The 24,081-nt window shown below is 40.1% G+C and overlaps 1 protein-coding gene across 1 annotated transcript in view; it reads right to left on the bottom strand.

The window, feature by feature from the left end:
- Positions 1-2,922: 2,922 nt before the first annotated feature.
- Positions 2,923-24,081, bottom strand: part of Fdx1 (ferredoxin 1) — a 29,222-nt gene continuing 8,063 nt past the window's right edge. The window contains exons 3-4 of the mRNA XM_013143617.2: positions 13,282-13,411; positions 2,923-3,270 (exon numbers count right to left, since the gene is read on the bottom strand). Of these exons, the coding sequence (XP_012999071.2) occupies positions 3,156-3,270; positions 13,282-13,411 (245 nt within the window). The 3' untranslated portion in view covers positions 2,923-3,155. The remainder of the gene's footprint in view (positions 3,271-13,281; positions 13,412-24,081) is intronic.

Below are 24,081 nucleotides of genomic sequence, written 5' to 3'. Positions count from 1 at the left end.
ATGTCTCAGATGGTGTGTTACCAACAGTCTTGTAAAGTCATACTCCTCACTGTAAATACCATTCCCACTGATTCCTCTTACGTTGCTTTGGGTAGATTGATCTTTTAACTCCCCAGTTCTGTTCTATTAATTTATTTGCATCTGTTAGTATCATGCTTTCCTCTTGCAAGTTGGTATTTCTAGATATGCCTAGGATATACCTAGGTATTACCTAGATATATCTAGATATTCCTAGGTATACCTAGGTATTTCTAGGTATAAGTTTCTAGAAGCTGAGTTTTCAGCTTCTAGAAACTTATAAAAAGAAGAAAATCTAATAAAAACAACGGTATGTGATGTGCTGACACACTAAAGAACTCCTGTTATTGCTTAACAAAGATCATATTCTATTATTTATTATTCCTTTAATAGGGAACAGTTTGTATATAAAGTCTGAATGTCTTATTGTTGTCTACATTTAGCTTTATATACTATTTTTAGGAATGACTATGCAATATATTATTTTTCTTTAATACAAAATAGTAAGTTGTCCTATAAATTTGAAAGTCATCGAACAAATTCTGATCCAAAATGTGGTTTACCACAAAATTTCAGAAAGTTTAAGGAAAGTAAAGCAATTACAAGAGTTATAAAAAGGAAGGAAGCAAAGTCTTCCCTAGTAAAAGGTACAAGATTTATTCAATCTGCAGAGAAATGAGAGCATTAAGTCTCCCTTAAACAACATTTTTAAAAGTGAAATGTAATTGTTCAGATAAATCCTGAATGATCACCAAGAATCACTGCATGATACTTTAATACTTTCAGATGAAATTGTAATATTTTCATAGTGAAAGGTAAACACTTTTAGAGATTCCCTGTTCACTTTAAAAAACTAACTTGATGGTTCTGAATTCCTTATATAATTACAAGTTGTGGTTTCCTCTGTGCCAAGCAAGTGTAATATTCAGTACAAGAACATATTATTGAACAATTACACAGAATACTGCACCAGAAGCCGGCTTTCTTGATGCAGAATGACTAGGAAAGATACGCTGAGATTACACAGCATGGGAAGGAACCCACTAATTTTCCCTTTCGTTTAAATCTACTGTCAAGAAGAAAAATATTGGGAGTTTTATAATAAAATAAACAAGCAATGATAACAAAGATGACAGATCTTTTACCATGTAATACAAAATAAAAAACTAGCTCCTCTTTGAAAGCTGAGAACACTGTTAAGAGGCCAGTGTGCAAAAGAAATAAAGAGCCAGTAAGTTCACCTGAAAATAACCGTTACTGTTAGTGACTTCAGAACACATCTGCAAACTCTTTGCTATCCCTCCTCTCAAATGACAGGACAGACTTAGTGCTTAATTCAGACAAAAAGAATGGGTAGAGAAGACGCGGTACACCTCCCATAAAAACAACACATCTAAGAGTGCACGCTCGTTCTCAGGGCGCTTGCCTTAGAACTCAGCTTCCATGCAGCAGGGAACCCCAGGACAAATGGAGACCCCTAAGTTTGTGGTAATTCGTACCGACGTTTCACATGGGAGAATTTTTTTCAAACTGGAAAAATGAGTCTTACACAAACCAACTACAGAGTACCCTCTTATCTAGTGAGTTTGAAAGGGTTTACTGAAATAATGCAATAAAACATCATTAATTTGAAACTTTAATGTTTGAAATCAGATAATTTAGATTCTAGATTTTAGAGGGTTTGGCACTTCTCATTAAAGTACTGTAGGCTGGACAGCAGTTTAAGAGATCTGTGTAAGAAAACAAGGTAAAGCTCATGAAGAAAACGAACTGCCCTCCTGTACTTAAAAAGTATCTAACACCACATGGAAAGCACGTAATAGTGTTAAGTATTAAAATGAACATATAGCACCTCAAGTTGTTGTCACTTTTTACATACTGATTAGCTTGAATTCTTATTTGGCAAATTGGCCGATTTGATTTAAGCAAATTATCTGTGCACACAGTATGTATGTTCCCCGTGAGTCTCTTGTCTTGTTCATCCCCTCACCCCTCATGGGTGTAACACACCGTTGTATGTCAAGTATTGTATTTGACCAGTATTTATGTGAATGATCAAACTGCAATAAAGTATTCAAGCTAACCCCCAACTACCTTACAGTTTTTTTAAACTTGTTATCCCTCACAATTCATCCAGGATAGCTGGTGTGCTCCAAAGAGCACCCTGTATCTCCTTTTCTCTTTCACCAATTTATCTGTAACAAAGACAAGGCTACACACGTCTCCCACGGTAACAGGTCATGTGATGCTGAGCCCACTCCTCATTCCGGGATCCCGGCACATTGCCACGCAGACTGCACACGCGGCGTGAGGAAGAGCAGACCCTCGCTAGGAGACACGCAGCCAGGTCATGCCCCACTCGGCTCAAGACACGGGGATCTAATTCGTAAGATTTCTGTTCTACGATATGGCAGCAACTTATAAATCAACATTATTTCAGAAGATTACAAAGAGCCTGTTTAGCTGAGAATAGAAAAAATTCAAGATATTTAATTTTAGTTTATTCTTCTAGTTTAGTCACAACAGACATTAAATTCTTTATAATGCCTACGCTCAGGTCTTACACTTCTCACTAAATCAAAAATTTGAGAAAATTTACTTGTAAGGTTAATAACTATCTTTGAAAGTAATATTTAATTAAGCAATTATTTTTCAATATGCATTTAATTATTGCTATAAATTAAAATATAATTTTTTCTAGCTTCAGTCTAAATAGAAAATTTATAGTAACGAGATATAAATTCTAGCACAGATTTTCTGGTTATATGGCCCTAGACAAGCCACTTTAGAGCTCTACCTTTACTTGTAACAGAGGTAATATTACCTTTTTAAACCTATTTGCTAAATAGGCAGATGTAAGATGATGTGGTAATATTTTTATAAAGCTGCTAAACACACAGAAGGTAAAATACATAAGGATTTATTATCATATCAGTTATTTTCTAATATTTGACATATATTTATATAATTTAACCAAAAGATCACACACATTCATACTACAAAAATCAGTTACACAAGAATTAAAATAGCAAAGATAGTATAATAATAAACCCATTTGCCCATGTGCTCATTCAACTACATTACAAATAATTATAAAAAACATAAAATTTTGTGAAAATATTTCTTTTTATTGTAACTTAGGAATTCTTGCCCACGTCAACAGACTGTCTGGCATCAGCCACTGCATCAGGCACTCGAACGGTCATGTTGTCCATCGATTTGGTCAGATAGATTTGGCAGCCCAACCGCGACCTGAAGAGGAGAGAGGAGCCAGATGGTTGAGTATTCAGTGGGTATCATTCAAGGCAATCCAGCCGTTTAGCACAGCTGCACATTTTTTTGATAAATAAGTTAGGAAATGGATTGATGTTTTAAATTTTCATCAGGCTGAAACAGATAAATATGAAAAATAACCTGGTTGCCAAGCTTCCTTTTGGTCTTTCGTTTCTATCATCTACTCATTGATTCACCAGAATCATAACTTTTTTAATGCAAGAGCTGACAAGCAATGAAAGAATCAGAGGGAGCAATGGTGGCCAAGAGAACCAGCAAGACCAACAAAATGATCGATTCCAGCACAAAGTCACACAGACCAAAGCAAGCGGCCCTTTCAAAAGGCTTTCACACAACAAATCTGGAATAAATACATACCTAAGGTGTCATTCTACAAGCACATTTTCCCACATCCTTAGCATCTCTAAGATCCTAAAAGTGACGGCAGGTTATAATCAGGGCCCGTGTGAAGCAGTCACGTCACAGCTGTGAATACGGGCACAACGTTCATGCAACTGCCTCCTCAATGGAGGTATAGGAAGTATGCTAACACCGCATGTGCTGGATTCAAGCATCGTCCACAGTAAGTCCAAAAGGACTACAGAACAAAAATAATACAGAAACACAGCAGGGTGTAAGTTTAGTAATAGTAACTGGAAGGACTGGAAGAAGGACTGTTGCACTAACATTTCCATAGAATTCTATTACAAATTTACTTTTATTAGCCCATGGTTGCACTACATATTTAATTCCTTGTGTGGAGCTATCAGCGTACCTAACACCTCTTAATTCCCTTTTCCCCTTTCTCTTCCCCATCTCTTGATCCCCCTTCCACTTGAGAAAGATGCTATTTCCGATCTTTTCTTTTGTCCTTTATTTATACTCCCATTTTCTCATATTAGAGAAACCATGCAATATTTAAGCTTGTGTGTCTGAATTAGTTCACTTAGCATTACACAGTCACAGTGCATCCATTTTCCCACAAATGACTCAAGTTTATCTTTCTCTGTGGCAGAGTAACACCTACTCCACTTTATATAAATACCCACGCATCTGTTAATGGAGATACACGCTGCTTCCAAAACTTAGCTATTATAAACTGTGTCACTACAAACATGGGTGTGTATGATCACTATAATATGCTGACTTTAACTCTTTCAGGAAGATACCCAGAGGGGACTAGCTGAATTTCTATCTTTAGTTAATGACACCTTTCCACACTGAGTTCCGTACTGACTATACAAGGCTCCTTTCCCATCAGCAATGCAGAGGCTCCCTTTCTCCCAGCAGCAACAGCAGCATCTGCCATTCTTCATTTTCTTCATGATGGGCATTTTTTCTGTGGTAAGATGAAATCTGGGTTGCTTTTTTTTTTTGGTCTTTTTCGTTTTTATCAGTACCAGGGATCGAACTCACGACTGCCTGCTTGCAAGGCAGGCGCTTATGCCGCTGAGCTAAATCCCCAGCCCCAAATCTGGGTTGCTTTAATCTGCATTTCTCCAATAGCCAATGATGCTGAACATCTCTTTCATGTATTCTAAGCATCTGTAATTGTTCTTCTGTGAAAAGCCTAATTTCACTTGCTTATTTTTTTTTTAACGAGGTCTATTATGTTTTTCCCATTCTGTGGGTTATCTGTTCATGTTTTGGGGGGAGAATGGGTATGAAGCCCTTTGAATTTGATACGATCCAACCATGCTGACTTCAAGAGTATTGCCCGTTTTATGTTCCAGGAAGCTAAGTGTATCTGTTTTAACATTTAGACCTTTGACCCATTTTAAGTTTCATACACAGCGATTTCAGATTTCAATCTTCTGCATGTGGACACCAGTTTCCCTAGCACCATTTATTAAAGCTATCTTCCCTCCAATGCCTGCTTTTGACACCTTTGTCAAATAGTTGAACGTGCTTTTGTTTGTTTTTTGGGTTTTTTTTTTTTTTTTTTTTTTTTGTACTGGGGATCGAACTCACAACCTTGTGCTTACCAGGCAAGCGCTTGAACCACTGAGCTAAATCCTGGCCCTGCTTTGGGTTTTTCTGCATCCTCTCATCTGCCCCACTAATCCTCATGTCTGTTTTTGTGCCAGTGTAAGGCTGTTTTTAATCACTGTAGCTTTGCAATATAACGAAAGTTGAAGATGGTGATGCCTCCCACTTGTTCTTTTTATTAAGGACTGCTTATGCTATTCTGCGTCTCTTCTAGTTCTGCATGAATTTTAGGGCTCTTTTCTCCACTTCTGTGAGGAGGCTATTAGTATTTTAATTGGGGCTGCATTAACATCTGTGTATCAATTTTGGAGCTATGGTCATTTTTATGTAAGTTCTTCCCATCCAGGAATGGGTATCTTCCCATTCTCCGATGTTCTTTATGATTTACTTTTTAAGAGTTCCATGTATTCACTGTAAAAGTCTTCCACTTTCTTCATTACATAGTTTAATTGCTAAGTATTTAATTTTTCTTGGTGCTATTCTGAATGATATTTTTCCTATAATTTCTTTCTCAGTGGGTTCAGTGTACTGAACAATTGACTTTTGTGTGTTAATTTTGTATCCCATTACATTTCTCAATGTGGGTATTCTAAGAGTCATGAATTTGGGGGGTCTTCTATATAGAGGTTTTTTCATCTACAAATAGTAAGTTGACTTCTTGCTTTAAAATACATATCCCTTTTATTTCTTTCTGTTGCATAACTGCTCTTGCTAATGTTTCAACTACAATGTTGAACAGGAGAGGTACTAGTGGGTATCTTCGTCATGCTCCTAATTTAGAGGCAAGATTTCAGGTTTCCCCATTTAATATGATGCTGGTAGTAGGTTTAACATACATGCCTTTTATCAGACTGAGACAAAGCCTTCTATACCTATTTTCTTCAGTGTCTTCATCATGAAAGGATGTGGGATCTCGTCAAAGGCTCTTCTTCATCTACTGAAGTGACCACCTGATTTTCGTCCTTGCTTCTGTTTATGTGACATATTACACTTATTGATCCATATAGGCCGAACCTATATGGATAAGCCTCTGGGATAAAGGCTATCCGGGTCACGGATGTGGTATTTTTGATGATTCACTGAATTCTATTTGTCAGTATATTGTTGAGGATTTCTGCGTCTATATTCATTAAAGAGAATGGTCTATAGTTTGTCTGGGTTTTTGTCTGGTTTTTGGAATCAGGGTAAGGGCAGCTTCGAGGAATGCCTCTACAAGCATTCTTTCCCTTTCAGTTTCATTAGGCTCTCGAAAATAATGATGTTAGATCTTCTTCGAAGATTTTGTAGAATTCGCAGTCAATCTATCTGGACCTGGGCTTTCCTTAGCTGACAGGCTATTATTACTGCTTCAGCATCATGGACTGTTGCTGAATTATTCAGTTTTTAAGTCTTTTTGGCTCAGTTTTGGTAATGCATATGTATCCAAGAATCAATTTCTTCTCAATTCTCAAATTTATTGATGTACAGGTTTGCAAAGCAGTCGTTAATGATCGCTTTCGTTTGGCAATGTCCACTGTCATCTCACTGTTTTCATTTTTACTTACACTGATTTGGATCATTTTGTTTTTCTTGTTGTTAGACTGGCTAACAGTTCGCCCATTAACTCTTTGATTCATTGATTCTTTAATTTTTTATATGTGCTCTGATCTTTGGTTCTAGCTTTGGGCTCTTGTTTTTCCAGGACCAGGAAGTGCATTATTAGGTCATTTGTTTGTTCTTGCTCTGTTTTTGTGATGTGCATATTCTTAGCTATAAACTTCCCTGAGGGCTGCTTTCATTGTGTCTCATGAGTTCTGGTATGTTGTCCTGGCATTATCTCTTTGATCTACAAAATGTCTTATCTCTTTGGTTTGTTCTGTAACCCATTAGTTCAGTTAAAGAGTATACTGTTTAGTTTTCATGCATTTGCATAATTTCTATGTTTTGTCTTTGATTTCTACTTTCATTGTGCTATAAACAGGTAATATTCATGTACTTTTACATGTACTTAAGCTTATTTTATTGGCTAGCACGTGGTCCAGAAAGTTCCAAGTTCTGCTGAAAAGAACGTGCATCCTGTTGAGTGAGACACTGCCTATGTCTACCAAGTCCATCTGTTTAAATGTTTTGCTCAATTCTGATGTTTCACTTATTTTGTCTAGGTGATATAATTTGTGATACTATGTTTCTGTTTAATCTGCCCTTTTATGTCCCGTAATACTTGTTTTATACAGTTGGGTAAGCCATGATTCAGTACATGTATGTTAATAACTGTTCTCTCTTCCTGTTGGACTGTTCCCTTAACCAACATGTAGTGGCCTTCTTTGCCTCTTTTGATCAGTTCGGGCCTGAAATCCACTCTGTCTGAATATACGATGACTATACCTGCTTTTGTGTGTGTGTTTCCGTTGCCTGAAACACTGTTTTCCATCCTTCGACCTTTGGTGTATGAGTTGCTTTAAGCTAAGTGTGTCTCTCACATTCAGCACGCTTCTGTAGTCTGCTTCTTCACCATTCTGCTAGTCGTGGCATGTGACTTGAGAGCTGAACCATTCACACTGAGGATTACCACTGACAGACTTCCTCCTCTCACTGTCTTACTCTCCGTTGCCGATTCCTACCTCTTCATCCCATTTAACTGTCCCCTACCTGTTATACTCATCCTACTGGACCTTTGGCCACTGTTAGCTTCACTGCCCACGGGCCAGCTTTGGAGCACTGGGAGTTCTTAGAGGCATTTTGTTGGCTTATCTTTTCATGTTTTTCTTGTTTGTGGGAGAGTTGTGTTAGTATGTACTTTTCAGTGGTGTCCACTGGGTGTAACTAACTATTGGCCTCTGCTTCTGTCCTAGGATCCAACCACCTCCCTTTACTTGAGATGAGAGGTTGCAGTGTTTAACCCAACAGCCAGTTCTCCAGGAATGGGCTAAAAAACTGTTAAGCAAGGCCACAAAATGTTTAAGCAAGGCAATCCAGGTATCAGCACTCCAAGAAAACCAATTAGTATCAACCATTAGATCACCTTGGCTATACTAACAGAATGAGCACTAAAGTCAATCTGAGCATTAACTAGCCCTACAGATCGATATATCAACTTTAACCACAAAAAGGAGATCTGTAATTATAGTATGAGAATAAGAGAAACCAATGCTGACCTACTAACTTACAAGAGGGCAGCTGATGTGGCTCAAGGGCTGAGCTCTTGTCTTGTATGCTAAGGCCCTGGGTTTGATCCAGCACCCCAGTGGTCTCCCGTGATTGCCTCTCACCTACTCACTCTGGAAGGGTAACACCAGAGTCCCTGAAGTTGCTGGCAAGGTCTTGGGTCGGCTGCCTTTCCAGGCTCACTTGCTCTCCCCAGATTATCCTCACCAAGGATCAGGCCAGGTGGTCAGAGCACCCTTCTCTTGCCCCATGCCAAGCAGAAGTAAAATGTAGTGGCAGCTTGAAGTTGGTGATGGTCATGCCCTTGTGTCAAGATGTGCCATACAGCCAGCACGGGCCTGCTACCTGCAGAGAGAGCTCAATATGCAACTGCAAATTGTCAAGGCTGTTTCTGATCTACCAATAAGGACTGTGGGTAAAAGGGGATTTTTTTTCTCGGGGCCCAATTCTATATTTAACAGTAATACATAATAGGAATCTGTGTCAAGGTAAATCTAAGTAACTCTGAAAATGCACAAAATATGTTAAGTGATGAGATGGCACTGTGCCATATTTCCATTAACAGTGCTTTCTTTGTGTGCATAGAGGAGGTACGGGAGACTGAACCCACTCCCTCACAATGAGCTACATTTCCAGGCCTTTTGTATTACTTTGAGATATGTCTAGATCAGGCTTTGTTTAAACTTTCGATCTTCCTGCCTCCGACTTGCAAAGTCCTAGAATTAAAGTCATGTGCCAGCACATGTAGCGGCACATAAGAATAGATGTCTTTTTTTTTTTCTTTCTTGTTGGTACGTAAGAATAAATGCTAATGTCACAATCAATCTGCAGGTCATGCTTTTACTAACTCAGTCAAAAATTTACTGAGTTGATGAAACAGTATTAATTGTCAATGAGGATACAAAAAACAGTAACTCAATCAATGCTTTCCACTGAACACTGTTATCTGTGGCACAGCAGAGTCCAGAGCCAAATGGGCCAGTGGTCCGTAATCCACCACTTATTACAGTGTGTTCACAGGCAACTTTCTGTTAGTTCTGCAACTAACCCTCAAGATGGCTATAACAGGCTTCCTTCCGCACAGGACTGCTGGAGGACTAGTGGCGACTGTGAGCGTTAGGACACAAGGAGTGAACTTTCAATCAAATAGAAGAGCTGGGAATATTCCCATGTACCTGACGTGAGACTGGGACAAATGCCAGAGAGAGAAAACAAAAACTCTAAGGAGAAAGCACTTACTTCTGGCTAGAGGAGATGGCAGCTAGAACAGACCGAAAGGTTGCGCAAAATTTAAAATTTAGTAAAACACAAAAAAGAAAAGACTATTTGAGGCAAAGAAAACAGAATGCAGCAAAGTTGAGAAGATACCTAAGGCAAGGGGGTGTCTCAGGTCTGCTGTGCACAGCCCTGAGGAGAACAAGAGCGACAGGCTGGAACACAGCTTCAAACAACAACCAGCTTAGGTTTCACCTGGCAAGCAACGAGAGACCGCTAAGAAGTCCTGGAGTCAGGAATAAGTTTCTTCCCAGGAAATACTGACTCCCGAGAGAGAAAAAAATCCCCTGCTACCCCAGTCCTTATTGGTAGATCAGAAACCACCTTGACAATTCGCAAATGCATATTGAGCTCTCTCTGCAAGACAGAAAATGTGGCAGCTAACACTTGGACAAACTCATTAGGACTGCACGAACCTTAGAGGGACTGCTGGTCATCCATATAAAGATAAGGAAGACAATGCTTCTCTTCAAGGAACTGTTAATTCAGTAAGAGAAACAGTTATTGATGAGCCCAAGCAGGACACAGGACATACACCAAGTGTGGAGGTAAAAGACATACGCTGTGGGACAGGAAGAGCAGCACTGGCGGTCTGACTTGCTCTGAAGACAAGGCGGTGGCGCGGGAGTCACAGGCTTCCTTTCCTGCATGCTCTGTCTCTCCGTGACAAATCCCCCTCCTACATCCCCTGCTTCTTTTGAGATCTCCGGCTCCCACACCCAGCAGAACAGTGGCTCAGACCTCCGCTGACACCAGGCAAGGCTGCCTAGAGTTCATACCGTTACTCCCACAAAATCCTCACAGCCACACAAACCGGAGGACACTTTCTCCGTCACTCCTCTGGGTTTCCCTGACTGAAAATACACGTTGTATTTACTTCTGAGGTTGGTTTTCAACTCAGAAAAGAAGCTCAAAACAGTGAAGTCCAGGGCCTCTGCCCAACATAACTGGATTCCAATCAGGGCGTGTTATGTTTGTGTTTGGATACCCGCCCCGCCAGCCTCATGCAATCATAAAGGTGGCTACATCTCGTGTTCGTGATTGGTTTGTTGTCTAGCGCTGGGATTGGTGGTGAGTGTTGCACCTGCCCAGGGGCAGGAGTCAGCATACAATGTGAGGGCGGGAAGGAGCTTTGTCTCTTTTGCCTTTTCACGTCCTTGCATGCTGCTGCCATGAACAGCTGCCCCATTTCCATGCCACCCTGCCTTGGAGCCAGCTGAGTATGGAGCTGAAACCTCCAAAAACAGTAAGATAAATAAACCTCCTCCCTAATATGGGGTGTCAGGTATTTTGTCTCATACAATGAGAAAAAAGTAACCAAGACAGGACTCTATCATCCACTAGATGGGTGGTTTTGAACAAATCTGGGATAGCTAAACCTTGTTTCCCCAGCCACAGAAACAGCTAAGTCTGAAGGCTGAAATAATCTTCATTAAGGGCCTCCACATTAAGATACTCAACTTGGAAGCTGATACCATGTTAGTTATAATGTTAACAACTACCTTTAGTGAATGCCATTCCCACCACTCTGAAGACCGTCATATATTTATTCAGTCCTACCAGATAGCTACTAGGATTGTCCTCAGCTCACAGGAAGCAATCTGATGCCTCAGTATAGATTACCCATGTGAATGGGTAGCAGGAAGCAGAGACAGTCATCAAATGGAGATTCACAGATAATTTTGTGAACCTCCCTACCTATTGACCATCAATTAACTCTACAAATAAATAGTTGGTGGCCCCATACTGTGAATCAGGCACTGGAATACACTAATAAAGGCAAGGAAACAGTAAACCAGCATGGAAAGCCTCATAAGCCATGATTTATCTTAAAAACTAATGATATTTACTTTATTAGCTGTAAGCATATAAACTAAAAAACTGAATTTCCCTATTTCTTTGTTTTGGAAATGTGTTTACTAGCTTTGCAAACAATTCTTTCTATTCTAAATAAGTCAAAGTAATTTGTAAATGTTACATGAAATGCCTATACTGTTCAAAGTATCTACTCTGCTAAAAATTCGAAGTCCTTTAAAAATACCAGCTATGAAACCCTATAAAAGCTGTTTCTTGCTTTCCCATTATGGCATTCCAAAACGTGGGGCTCTGACTACCAATGTTCATGGCCAGCTGACATTTACTACAGATGCTTCGTATCTTTCTATATTTCATGTCTCTTTCATTTTACTTCATCTGCCTTTACTTTTCACTCTAGAATATTACCCAAGTAAGAGTCAACTTGAGAAGTTTAGAAGCTTAAGGACTCAGCAGGGAGTCGGAGTGCTTACTTTGTAAACATCCCTCTCTCTGAAAGAGGAGGTCAGGGAGATGGTGTCTGTGCCTCACCCACCTTGGGAGTGGGAGCCTGCTTACAACACGAGGGAGGAAAACAGGCTTGTTCTCCCCCTTTTGCTCTTGCTGCCACCTGAAGTGTTGCTTCTGTGCCCCGCCACCCTGCTTTAGAGCCAGCTGATTATGGACTGAAACCTCCACAAACTGCGAGCTAAATAAACCTTTCTTTCTTTATTTTAGGTGTCAAGTATTTTGTTTTAGCAAAGGAAGAAAAGTAACCAAGACAGAATTTGGTATCAGAGAAGTGGGTTTGTTGCTGTGACCACATGTAAGACCATGTGGTTGAGAAGCCTTTGAGAATGGCGTATAGGAAGAATTTGGAAAGGTTAGAAAATGTCGCCTGAAAGAGTGGAGCTAGAGGGTCTTAGGCTGTTCTGCATGGAAGATTCGGTTCAGAGCTCAGAAGATCAGCAAACTGATGTGTTTTATAGGTTAGCAGAAAGTTTGTCTGCACTCCACTCATGTACAGAGACTCTGCCTGAGACTGAGGTTAGGGGCAGCAGACTAAACTGGAAGAAGAAACTTCAAGGCATGGCTATTTTGGGGCTTTCAGTCAGACCTATGTTGAGACCACAATCTTAAATGAAATACATCAGACACACATGTTCAAATACCGCAATGGTTTCTCTCATGTGAGAAACCGAAAATGTAAATAAGGATCAGAATGTACAACAGGCATTAGAAAATGGTACAATGCTCAGGTGAAAAGGGGAGCAACAGAGCTGGGAGAGGTAAAAAGACAAGAAAAAAGACTAAAAGGGAAAAACGGCAAAGTGTTTCTAAGTGTTTCTAAGGAGGGGAGAAAGACAAAGGGAGGAAAGGGGAATGGGGGAAAAAGAAGCAAGATGTATCATGTACAGGTACAAATCCCACATGATGAGTGTGATCCTGATGTGTATCTAAAATGTACCGATAAAATTTTTAAAACACCATCCTGTTACACTGTGTTACATATTAATTTCTGGAGTAAAAACAGACTAAAGAACTTAGTTAGGATCTAGAACTTATATTTACAATACTTCTAATTATCTTCCCACTTTTGTGAAAAGGGAAGTTTCATAGGTGGAACAGTTAAAGAAAAGTGTCACCTATGTGACATGCAAAATATCTAACTGTTCCCTAATCTAATAGAACACTATTACACTCCCAGGTGTGATCTAAGTAGATACAAAGTAATATAGTGGGAAATTTCACAGTATTAATACAACTGGAGCTGACTTAAACTCTTACCTGTCTGTTAGTCCATAAGCCAGATCAAGCATGTCATTCTCCTCATCAGTGATCGCATCTAACTTCTCATAGATGTGATCCTCAAAGATGAGATGGCAGGTAGAGCACGCCAGGGTTCCCTCACAGGCACCTGCAAGAGAGTGCAACACTGAACATGTCTTCTACATTTGCACAGTCAAGGCCTAAAGTTAAAACACTGCTAAGATTTAGAATCAGCAGCATTGGCACAATCAATGAAAGTCCTTTAATAGACTTTAATAGACATGGCTCCCCCACTACACATTCACAGCACTTGAAATCACTAGTACAGTATTCTCAGAGACTCTGGGGGCTGGGCATGCAGCTCAGCAGTACAGCACCCACCTGGCAAGCACGAGATCCTGGGTTTGATATCCAGCTCACAACACGCAGAATCATGTTCTGACTAAAATAAACTTTTAAAAGTTTTTTAGTTTAATAATTTTAAAAAGCTGGGCCACAGATATAGCTCAGTAGCACAATGCCTAGCAAATGCAAAGTTGTGAGTTTGATTCCCAGTACCAAAAAATTAAAAAACATTAATAATCATTTTAAAAAGCTACCACACAACTCTCAAGACTGCAGTCTTAAGAAACTTCAGTTTCAGTTGGATTCCCTTTTAGTCAGTAATACTACTGTACACAAAACATGTAATGGAACTGCTATTAGTACTGCCAACCTTGATTTGCCTCTAAAAGAATTATTTAGTAAGAGTTGTTCCCTTCTCAAAACTTCAATACTTGTTATTAACATTTTATTATCTTTTAAAAGTAAAGAAAGAAAAGAGAAGCTTCCCTAAATCTTTTTCACTAAATTCAATTCAAAGCAGTACCAGGGTCACAAGAGAGACAGACCATCTAGTCAAGTCCAGGCGGCAGGAGCCTGACCCGGCTAGGCTCCCTGGCTTCAGCCACAGGTCCTCTGCTATCAGCCGCATCACGCTGGACCACTGTACCCTGCCCACCCCAGTCTCCTCAACAGTGACTGTACCGAGCTTGCGTGGCAGTTGCAAGAATTATCTGTGAGTATGTACTTACTTATGTTCAAATGTGTACTGCCTGCCATGACTGGCAGACAGCAAGTACTATGTAAGTGTTGTAATCATCAGTATTTAGAAATTATAAGAGATCTTAGAGCAATTCAACTTTCTTCTTATACACAAAAAATTTAATCCAAAATGTGAAAGAAATGGATTAAGATCATATTACTATTTAGTATGAGTTAGATTTTGGCTACGTTTCCAAATGAAGACTAGTTTCTGCTATACAATAATGTGAGTCACCTTAATTACGTATACATACATATATATATATATATATATATATATATATATATATTTATACACACACACACCTAACTTTGTTCATATATATAATACATATTTACTAATTCATTATAACAAGTTGCTTACTTCCTTTTTTTTTTTGTCTTTTTCCTTTTCATCGGTACCAGGGATCAAACTCACAACCGCCTGCTTGCAAGGCAGGTGCTTATGCCGCTGAGCTAAATCCCCAGCCCCTTACTTCCTTATTTTTGAGTAAACATGAACTTCACACAAAAAAATGTAAATGGGCATATCTTCTTAAAACAGGGAGTGGTCTTCTTTATTGCAGTAAAAAGAGACCTGATGCAGTGGAAATCTGAGGTCAAGGTTTGGGCTCTACTTAAACAATCCCACCATTATTAGCTGTGTCCTGGGGGAGTCTCTAAAGGCTAAGTCTTCTCATCTGCATAATGGAAGAGTGCGGCGTCATCTCTAAGGTCCAACGGGCACTCATATCCTTGATACCACAAAAAAGGGGTTAATAATTTTAATGAATTCTCCATTAACATCTGAGAAGTATTTACTTGATTTCTATTTCTATCTCATCAATATCCAACCCACACGAACTCCAAACTAAAATGGCACACCCCTCTGCAGTACTGCAGAAAGAAAAGGCTTACAAAACACATTCTAGGACCAGTTAGACAGGTCCTAGAATGATATGCCACATGCAACAAAAGCAGCAAGGCAAGTAACACCCACCATCCAGGGCCGGGTGCTGCGGGGGCGGAGAGAGCCTCACACGCACAGCCTGAACTTGTCCTGCAAGCCCACCGCTCTGCGCTTTGTGTCCTGACACAGTGGCAGGTAACACACACACTCAGTGGGAAGCCTTTCCCACTGAGGTACCATGGAAGTGACACTAGCCAAGGGGTCACGAACACCTTCCCTCCTTCCCTCTTCCCTGGATCCAGCCCTAGGAACAATGGCTGTGAGCACGCTGAATAAAAGATTTAAGCAGACAAGACTGGGCGCGTTCAGCAGCAAAGTGACACAGCACACTTCAGTATGGATAGATTCAAGAGGATCAAGAGACCAAAAAGCCATGGATTTCACCCAAGGGCAACGGAAGAAAGAGATGAGGAAAGGATGTAAGGACAGGGACAGCCAAGGGGACACCTCCTAAAGAAGGGGCGTCAAAGTGAGCATGACGGCTGATAGAAAAGCAAGAATGTTTGCAGTGTCGGAAAAGCTCGAGGAGGAAAAGCGTGCGTAAGTGCTGGTGGACAGAGAGAAACGGCGCAGCACACCAGGAATTCCCCCCGAAACACTCAGGGTAGTCGCTCCTGTGCCACCTGGCTAGACACCTTTGGCCAGCCTTCATAGACTTCAAAAGTTTCCCTCTCTTCCTCAGAAAACTTCATTTTAACCTTTTCTTCTAGGTCTTTCATTTTCCAGTGATTTTCATCATCACTCTCAGGAAACTTGCCGATGTTCCACATCTTGCTTAAGTCGTCAAGCTCAGAGTTGAATACAGTATTCTAGTAAGAACTTGACAAAAGTTAAATGTATGCAGATCAGCTTTTAATCCCCACATGCTGAATTCCTACTGGACGTTCCAGCCCTCTAATTTATTCTTTAAACAAATGCACTGTAGTAGAGTCCCCATCCTGGGACACAATCTCTAACTCACCCGGCTTTGGGGGGAGAGGTGCATTCTGGCTCATTTCTGAGGGTTCAGTCCATGGTCAGCATGGTCCAATACAGAAACAACGTGGTGGGAGGGCTAACAGAGGACGCTGACCATCTCAGGGCCAGCAGAACAGGGAGCACAGAAAGACCTTGTGAGATACACCCTCTAAGGCATACCCCCACGCCCACCTCCTCCTCTGGGCCCCATTTCCTTACAGCACACTCCGCTGTGGTCTCATCAATGGCTTAATCCACTGCTGAATTCAGCACGCCCAAGATCCCACAGCCTTCTGACCTCCTTGAACGCATAAGCCTTCTGAAGGATATTTCAGATCTACACCTCCTTACTTTATGGTCCCCTTCAAAATTCTTCTGACACAAAGTTCTCAACAAATTGTAATTTTCCTATTCTATATACTACTTAGAAATTGTCATAAAACAAAACTATAAACCTCAAAATAAAATCAGATCAACCTTGTGATAGCCCGAACCCTAAACCAGAGAAACATAACAATCAAGTTGAGTTACAAATATCACCGAAGAATCAAATCCTCAGCAAAGGTTTACAAGGCCCCATGGACAGCACTTACTGGAAGAAAACTCGATGCCCCAAAACTCCAAAATAAAACAACGAACAGTTTTTGAAGTTTGACTTCAAACAGTTTTTGAGATTTGACTCTCATGTTTTACTCTTTAAATGGAAAGATTTGAGAGAATAACACAGATACGTACTGTATCTGAAAAAAGGTATAAGAAAAACAACTTTTTAAGTAAGGTAAAGATTTCAATGTAAAAAGAACCTAACCAGAGGCTATCTACAGGTGGAAAAGTTATGCCCTTTCTGTTCTATTTTTTCATTTCTTTTTCTAAGTGACTCTTCTTTCTTTGGCATTAATATACTGACCGTGTCTTTCTTGTGATGACAAAAAGCAGTGTAAGAGTAGCTACCTTTGCCATGTATCAATAGACAGATAGACACACACACAGGATCATGAAGTAATTACACTTTATGAGGCATGCACGCTCAAGAGACTTTGGAAACAATGTATCATATGGCAACAAAGTTCTTCTCAGCTACCTGCACTGGCCCACACCTACAATCCCCGCTATCTAAGAGGCTGAAGCAGGAAAACCACAAACTCAAGGGCAATCTTGGCAACATGGCAAGAACCACCTCAGACAGACACAATGTAACACAGGAGCTTACAGTTCATAAATGGCAATCCTCATTTGCTTTGTTTTAAAGTTTAAGAACAAAAATTTGAAGTAAAACAACTTTTTCCATAGCAGTGGAAAAATACTCATGCACTGAAGAATAGAAAGGACAGCGGACAGACAGACAGGGAGGAAGTTGTGAGATCTACTGGACAGTACAGTGATCTGAGCCAATACTGTACATTTTGAAACTGCTAAAAGTAAATTTCAGGTAAACAATAAATGAGGTGCAGGCTGCCTGAGTCAGTCATCCCACACAGTAACACATACTGAACATCACACTGTACCCACAAACACACTGATTATGACTAGTCAGCTAAAATAATTCTAAAACTACTTCATTCCTTAGCACAGATGAAAATCTGGTTTAGAAACAATGTAGCTACAAATCCGGGATCCCATCATTTCTTTTACCATCTTTGCGGGGTGATACAATCTTCAGGAACTTAAAGGTGCATACGTTTTAGTACTGCTCTCGGGTTACTGGCTTTTTGGCTAACAATGCGGAGCTCTCTCTTCTAAACTAACAATGATACTTACTGTCAGAATATGTTTTTTGCTTTCTTAGTAGCATTTTGTCATGTCTAATTTTTGTTTCAAAAATCTTACAGATGCATTTTTTTGACATTAACATTTAATGCTTGGCTAAAACTGATACAGGCTTTAAAAATTACTTTAAATTACAACTACAGCGTAAGAGATCAAGATCAGCAACCCAGCTAACAAAACTACAGCAAACTATTCAGAAATTGATACAAGCTTTAAAAATTAATTTAAATTACAACCACAGTGTGAAAGACCAGCAATTTAGCTAACAAAATTGCAGCAGACTACTCCAATGTCTGTGAACTGTGTGCCTCCCAGGGCGCTGAGTAAAGGTGGCAGGTCCTTGTTACTAGCTAATGCCACCCCAGCTTAGCTGCAGTAATCTGTGCAAAATTTATAAAGAACAGAGCTTGCCAGTTTGAAATTTGAGGATTCCTGACAACAGTTTTGATTTTCATAATACCTGTGATTTTGCTAGAGTAAGAATCTTAATATTGCTAATCTGCACAAATTCAAATCTGTGTAATTTTAAAGCTGTATTATGAATCATAAGGAATGCATACGCAGAAAATTTAAGGTCAGTGATTAAAAAAACTTCTGGACTAAGTTTTTCTTTTTCTTTTTAAACAGGAATAAATGATGCTAAGGGCTTGAACAAATCTTCCAAAAATTTTTACAGAACTGCTTCTCAGAGAAAGTTACATACCTGCAGACTTGCTCCTGTCACACACTTTGTGTCCTTGCCAACAGAAAAAGATGTCTCAGGCGTGCATCTTATACTATGACCATTCGATATGCTGATCTGGATGCTGAGAAGACAGATTTCCCACTACCACACCTTACTCTTTTTCCAATGAAAAATATAAAGGATATCTGCATGACAATATTACATACTAAAAATGCGAAACTGATATAAAATCTAATTTCCTAAAGATTGATCTATCACAGTAGAAATAATAAGCATGATGAAAATACTGATTTCTGCACATATTATTAGGCCCTCTCAATAGGAACAGTTTCCCACAGACATATGAAAAGCGGAGGGAAAAAAAAACTAAGCATAAACTAAGTAAATCTGATCACAGATGTGTAACTGCCACCTAGTGACAGATTACGGCAACAACACAGTATTTAAAAGCAACCTGTATCATTCACAAGATGAGCTGCGATTATAAAAGCTGGCCACTGGAATGCGCATCAATCTGTGTTGCTTTACAGCTGTCTTCTACTCATTCACTCGTCCATTCCTACATACTGTATGGAGAATTAAAAACCAAGAATGGGTTTTTACAGGAGTGAGGACTGACCCCAGGACCTCTCAGTCCTTCATTTACTAAGTTGGCTGGGCTTGAACTTGCAAACCTCTTGCCTCAGCCTCCCCGAGTGCTGGCATTATGAGGGTGCACTACCACGTCCGGCCAAACAGGAATGACTTTATCCCCCCTCACAGTCTACTAAGAGACAGATACATAAATATAAACCAGACTGTGGCAATGCTATGCAAGGACCGCCAAGGCAGGCCAGCCGGCCAGGAGGGAGCACAAACCACCATCTTGGTCTTCTGCACGCTGCTGTAACACAGTGCTACAGAGTGGGTCATTTCAAACAGAACTTTACAAGGGGTTCAGGTGGCAAGAGACTGGACAGGTGGGGCAAAGGAGGGTCTCTTGCTCCCTGAACCCATCACCCTTCATCACAGCATCCTGCTCGTTTCTGCCACAGCACCTCTCACGATCCAGTAACCGCTGGCCTTTCATGACCCAGAGAAGCATCGTGTAAACTGAGACGGGACAGATGAGGAGCAACAAGTGGGCCTTTTTAGGATGGAGAAAGGAAAACATCCAGCAAGCTGCTGCGCAGAGGCTGGTGCGGCTACAGGAAGAGAAACCCAAGGGCCCGGGGCTGGCAATGCACCGCCTTTCGGGCTAGGGTAAGGAACACGGATCTGACTCTAAGTCATTCATAGTCTGCATCAGAAGGCCGAACCGCCTGATGTGCCATGACAACTCCTCCAGCAGCTGGACTCAAGAGCAGAATCGGTAGTTGTAGGTCTGCAGTGACCAGCTGGCCCACAGTGCCACCGCAGAAGCCAAAGGACACACTGGAAATGCATCCTGGAGGCACAAATGACGAGAGATGTGAACGGTTTGGATAAAATAAAAAGTGCTCCTGGCTTCAGGCCTGAGCCGCTAGACTGTGCTCATCACCAAGAAAAGACTTGAGGAGGACAGGTTTGGGAGAGATGGCAGGGTCAGAAGCTGTTTTATATATGTTGGATTTTAAACACCTTATAGACTTCCCAGAAAAGGTATAAATACAGGGTGGGATCTTTAAGTCCAGGGTTCAAACGAGAGGTCCGAGCCAATGATGTGAATTTAAGTTTGTCAGCATCTAAAAAAATGTAAGGTCACAGAAAAGATGCGGTCACCCAGAGAGAAGACGCAGAGGCTGACTCGGTCAGTCACATGTGTGTCTGGTGTCCATCCGTCGTGACTTACACATGGGCAGTACTTAGAACAGTCATGTGGTCGGCTTAGGGACTGATGCAGCAAGTGCCTCCGCGGGGATGTTGTAACTTCTTCCCTGTAACATTTCATACTTCTTGATTTGGTTTCTTTCATCTTTATTCCAGAAGTTTATTCTAGGAAGCTGAATTCTATTTTTTGTGAGCCTAGTTTAGCTTAAATTAAGCTTATATTTGTGTACATTATTTCCAGACATACTAGGAACCTTAATTTTTAAAGCTTCTTTCTGAATACTATAAGTGAATTTCTATATCAGCAGAATCCTTATCAAATTACTAAAGAAACCACTGGCATTAAATTTTCCGTATTTCTGATATTGCAGGAGAGATTATTTTAATGCTTTTCTCTGAACGATGAGATTATAGAAGCTTTAATTTCTTTTAAAGAGCAATGAATCTACACTAATTCCTGTTAACAAAAGTAGCTATTTAGCTCTTGTTTGGATGGATGAATTTTAGCTTCACAGCAACCTTATGAGATAGATTTAATGCTATCACCATTTTAACAGATGAGAAGACAAGCTGTGAAGAAGTTAGGGCCCCACTCAAGGTCACACAGCTGTGAAGAAGTTAGGGCCCCACTCAAGGTCACACAGCTGTGAAGTGAAAACTCGGGAAATAGGCCAAGGCAAGAAGACTCCATTTTAACATTCCAATAAATGGTTTTCAAGAAAACAAAATTTTACACTGTGATTCATAGTATGAATTTCACTTTAAATCATTATGTAGCACACATATATATTTTTAAATCTGCTGGACAAATATTTTATAAAGTAACACCCTTGTAAAAGACAGCGTGTTCTTATTTTATTCACTAGGACTGCCAGCTTTAAAAGCAAGCAAATTTCTTGACAAGCATAAAGTGACCGAGGTGTGGCGATGTAGGTCTATTATCTCAGCCAGGCAGGAGGCCGAGACCCAAGGATCTCAAATTTATGAGCAGCTGGGCAACTTAGAAAGACCTAAGAATAAAAATATTAAAAGGGGTAGGGACAGAGCTCAGTGATAGAGCACCCTCAACACTTCAAAAACTGAAAGACACAATTTCAAACTTTATATACAATATGAAACCATAATATTTTACATTTCCTTTATTTTATGATATTTATATTTGCATAAAATGAACCTTTTTGTATGTTTTTGGGCTGCATGAGTTCAAAACCAGCCTCAACTACATTACCAAGATGCTGGCTCAAAAAACAAAAAACCCGTAAGAAACACTATTTGTGGTTTTAAGGGTTGGATTAGATAAACAAATAATGTGATTTTTAAATTACATATTTTAAATTTTCCAAAATTTCCTAAAGATTTTTTTAAATGAAATAAAAATGTTTTCCTTACAAGATACATATAACATGTCTACCATTTTAACTATTTTTAAGTGTATAATTCAGTGGCATTAAATTCACTGAAAACATATACAAGGATTGCAGAAGCTTTTCGTCATCTCAGAAACCTTGTGTCCACTAATCAGCTACCCCTCTTCCCTCCCGCCCTCTGGTTCCTAATCATAGGTACCCCACAGAAGTGGAATCAGACAGCATTTGTCTGCTGGCAGCTTTATTGGATAGTGTACAAGGATCTTTGCTTAGTTTTGTAAAAGTTCGTGTTCTAGCATGTGTCAGAATTTTTCTTATGACTGAATAATATTCCGTTATATGTCTATACCACATTTTGTTTATCCATTCATCTATTTATACACACAACTGATTCTACCTTTTAGTTACTGTAAATAATGCTGCTATCAATACTAACATACAAGAATCTATCCGAGTCCCTGCTTTCCTTTTTTTGAATGCCACCACCAAGAAGCAAACCTGCTGGTTCAGAATGATAATCCTGTTTAGCTTCTAAGGAACTACCAAGCTGTCTTCCAGAACAGCTGGTCTATTTAAGACTCCCACCAAAAGTGCACAAATATTCCAGTTTCTCCCCATCCTTGCCAATACTTGTTACTTTCCAGTTTCTTGGTGACAATCACCTTACTGCGCACAAAGTAGTATCTCATTATGTATATGGACTATTAGAATAAAAAACAAATACAAATATTTAAAACACGTGCTGTGTCAAGATACTGCTTTGAACACATTAATGAATTTAATTAATCCTTACAGAGAAGCCATATGAGGTGGGTACTATTATGACCCTCATTGGACAATGACACGGAGACACAGAAAGATCAGTAACATAAAGAGTCACAGTGTAAAGTACATACTATGTCACTACAGGAGGAAAAAACAGAGAAAAAGAGAGTGACAACAAACCTCCAATCAGAGCAAGAAGACTTATTAAATATTTGGACACCTCTCCCTCTAGCATTCTTCCAGTACACTGCAAAACAGGAAGAGAAACAACTAAATACATTCTATCTTCATCCACAAGCATTTGTATATGTTACTGTTAATTCACTGTAACTATTCGCAATGCCAATATACTATTCTCAAAATTTAATTCTTTAATTTTATTCTTAAACAGCACCATGGATCTAATTTCTATTACTGGACATCTACAGCCTCCTCAATTTTTTTCTTAACTATACTTTTAAAACATAACCTACTTACATTGTTAGAAAATTAAAGTTTTATAACAAAAACTTCCCTCTGATTCTGCATTGCCAACAGGAAAACTATGACATGTGTTCTAGCTAGGTAACTTCTCACGTTTCCTACGTCCAGTCCTCTACTCATAGTACCTGATTATCTCACATCTACCTCTACAGTAAACTGCCTAGAGGATACATCTTTCCCTAAAAGCTGAGAGTGCCTGTGCAGAGAACAGTACAGAAATAAACCTGCTGAATTACATACAGGCTTCATAGTACTTTTCAGAGCACAAAAGAAAATTTTTTGCAAAAACAGTATTCATTATTCTTTTTATACTGTCATACGGAGAGGTGACGGTGACCTCACCTACAAACACGCCGATCTGAGCAACGCCAACGCACATTTCCATGCAGTTTCCTTCAGATTTCTGCCTTTTCTAATACCGATCCACCTCTCTATCTAGTAAGTCCGACATCTGGGCCTCCTGAGCCCATTTCTGTGTTTTTCCTAGGGGAAGGCCATCAGTTCCTGTTCCTTCATGGATCTCGCGTTTCCGTCGGGAAGCGGACACTGTAGATAACACAGCCTGGCAGCTCTGGCAGTCGGGTCACTCCCTCCTCTCCAAGTACAGTGTGCTGCTGCTGCTGCTGCTGATTCTCTGGCTGCTGCCGCCAGTGCTGCTTGTTTCTCTCATGATTTTTCTGGACGAATCCTTTAAAACTCACATGCCTTACAGTGTGTGAGGACAGAACTCTCCCTTCAGTCTAGTGTTCAGCTACAGGACTGCACGGAGGTGTGCAGCAGTTTCTGCTTGTCTTAGCCTTCACTTCCTGCTTACAGGAAAGCTCAGGTCAGCCAGAGACGAGGGGTCCTCTCAGGTCTCCTCTGGGGTGCACATCGTCCTGCACGTGGGTGAGGGCTTCTGGACCCCAGACCATTTCAAAAGCCCTCTATGACATCTCGTTCCCCAGTTAGTCCTGTTGAAATTTTTAGCCAAG

Source organism: Cavia porcellus, unplaced genomic scaffold (genome assembly GCF_034190915.1).
Source record: "Cavia porcellus strain 051 isolate PalLab524CR breed Dunkin Hartley unplaced genomic scaffold, mCavPor4.1 scaffold_9, whole genome shotgun sequence".
In the NCBI taxonomy this organism is placed as follows: Eukaryota; Metazoa; Chordata; class Mammalia; order Rodentia; family Caviidae; genus Cavia; species Cavia porcellus.
Note: the sequence above shows the minus strand (reverse complement) of the source record. Positions and strands in the feature narration are given on the sequence as shown.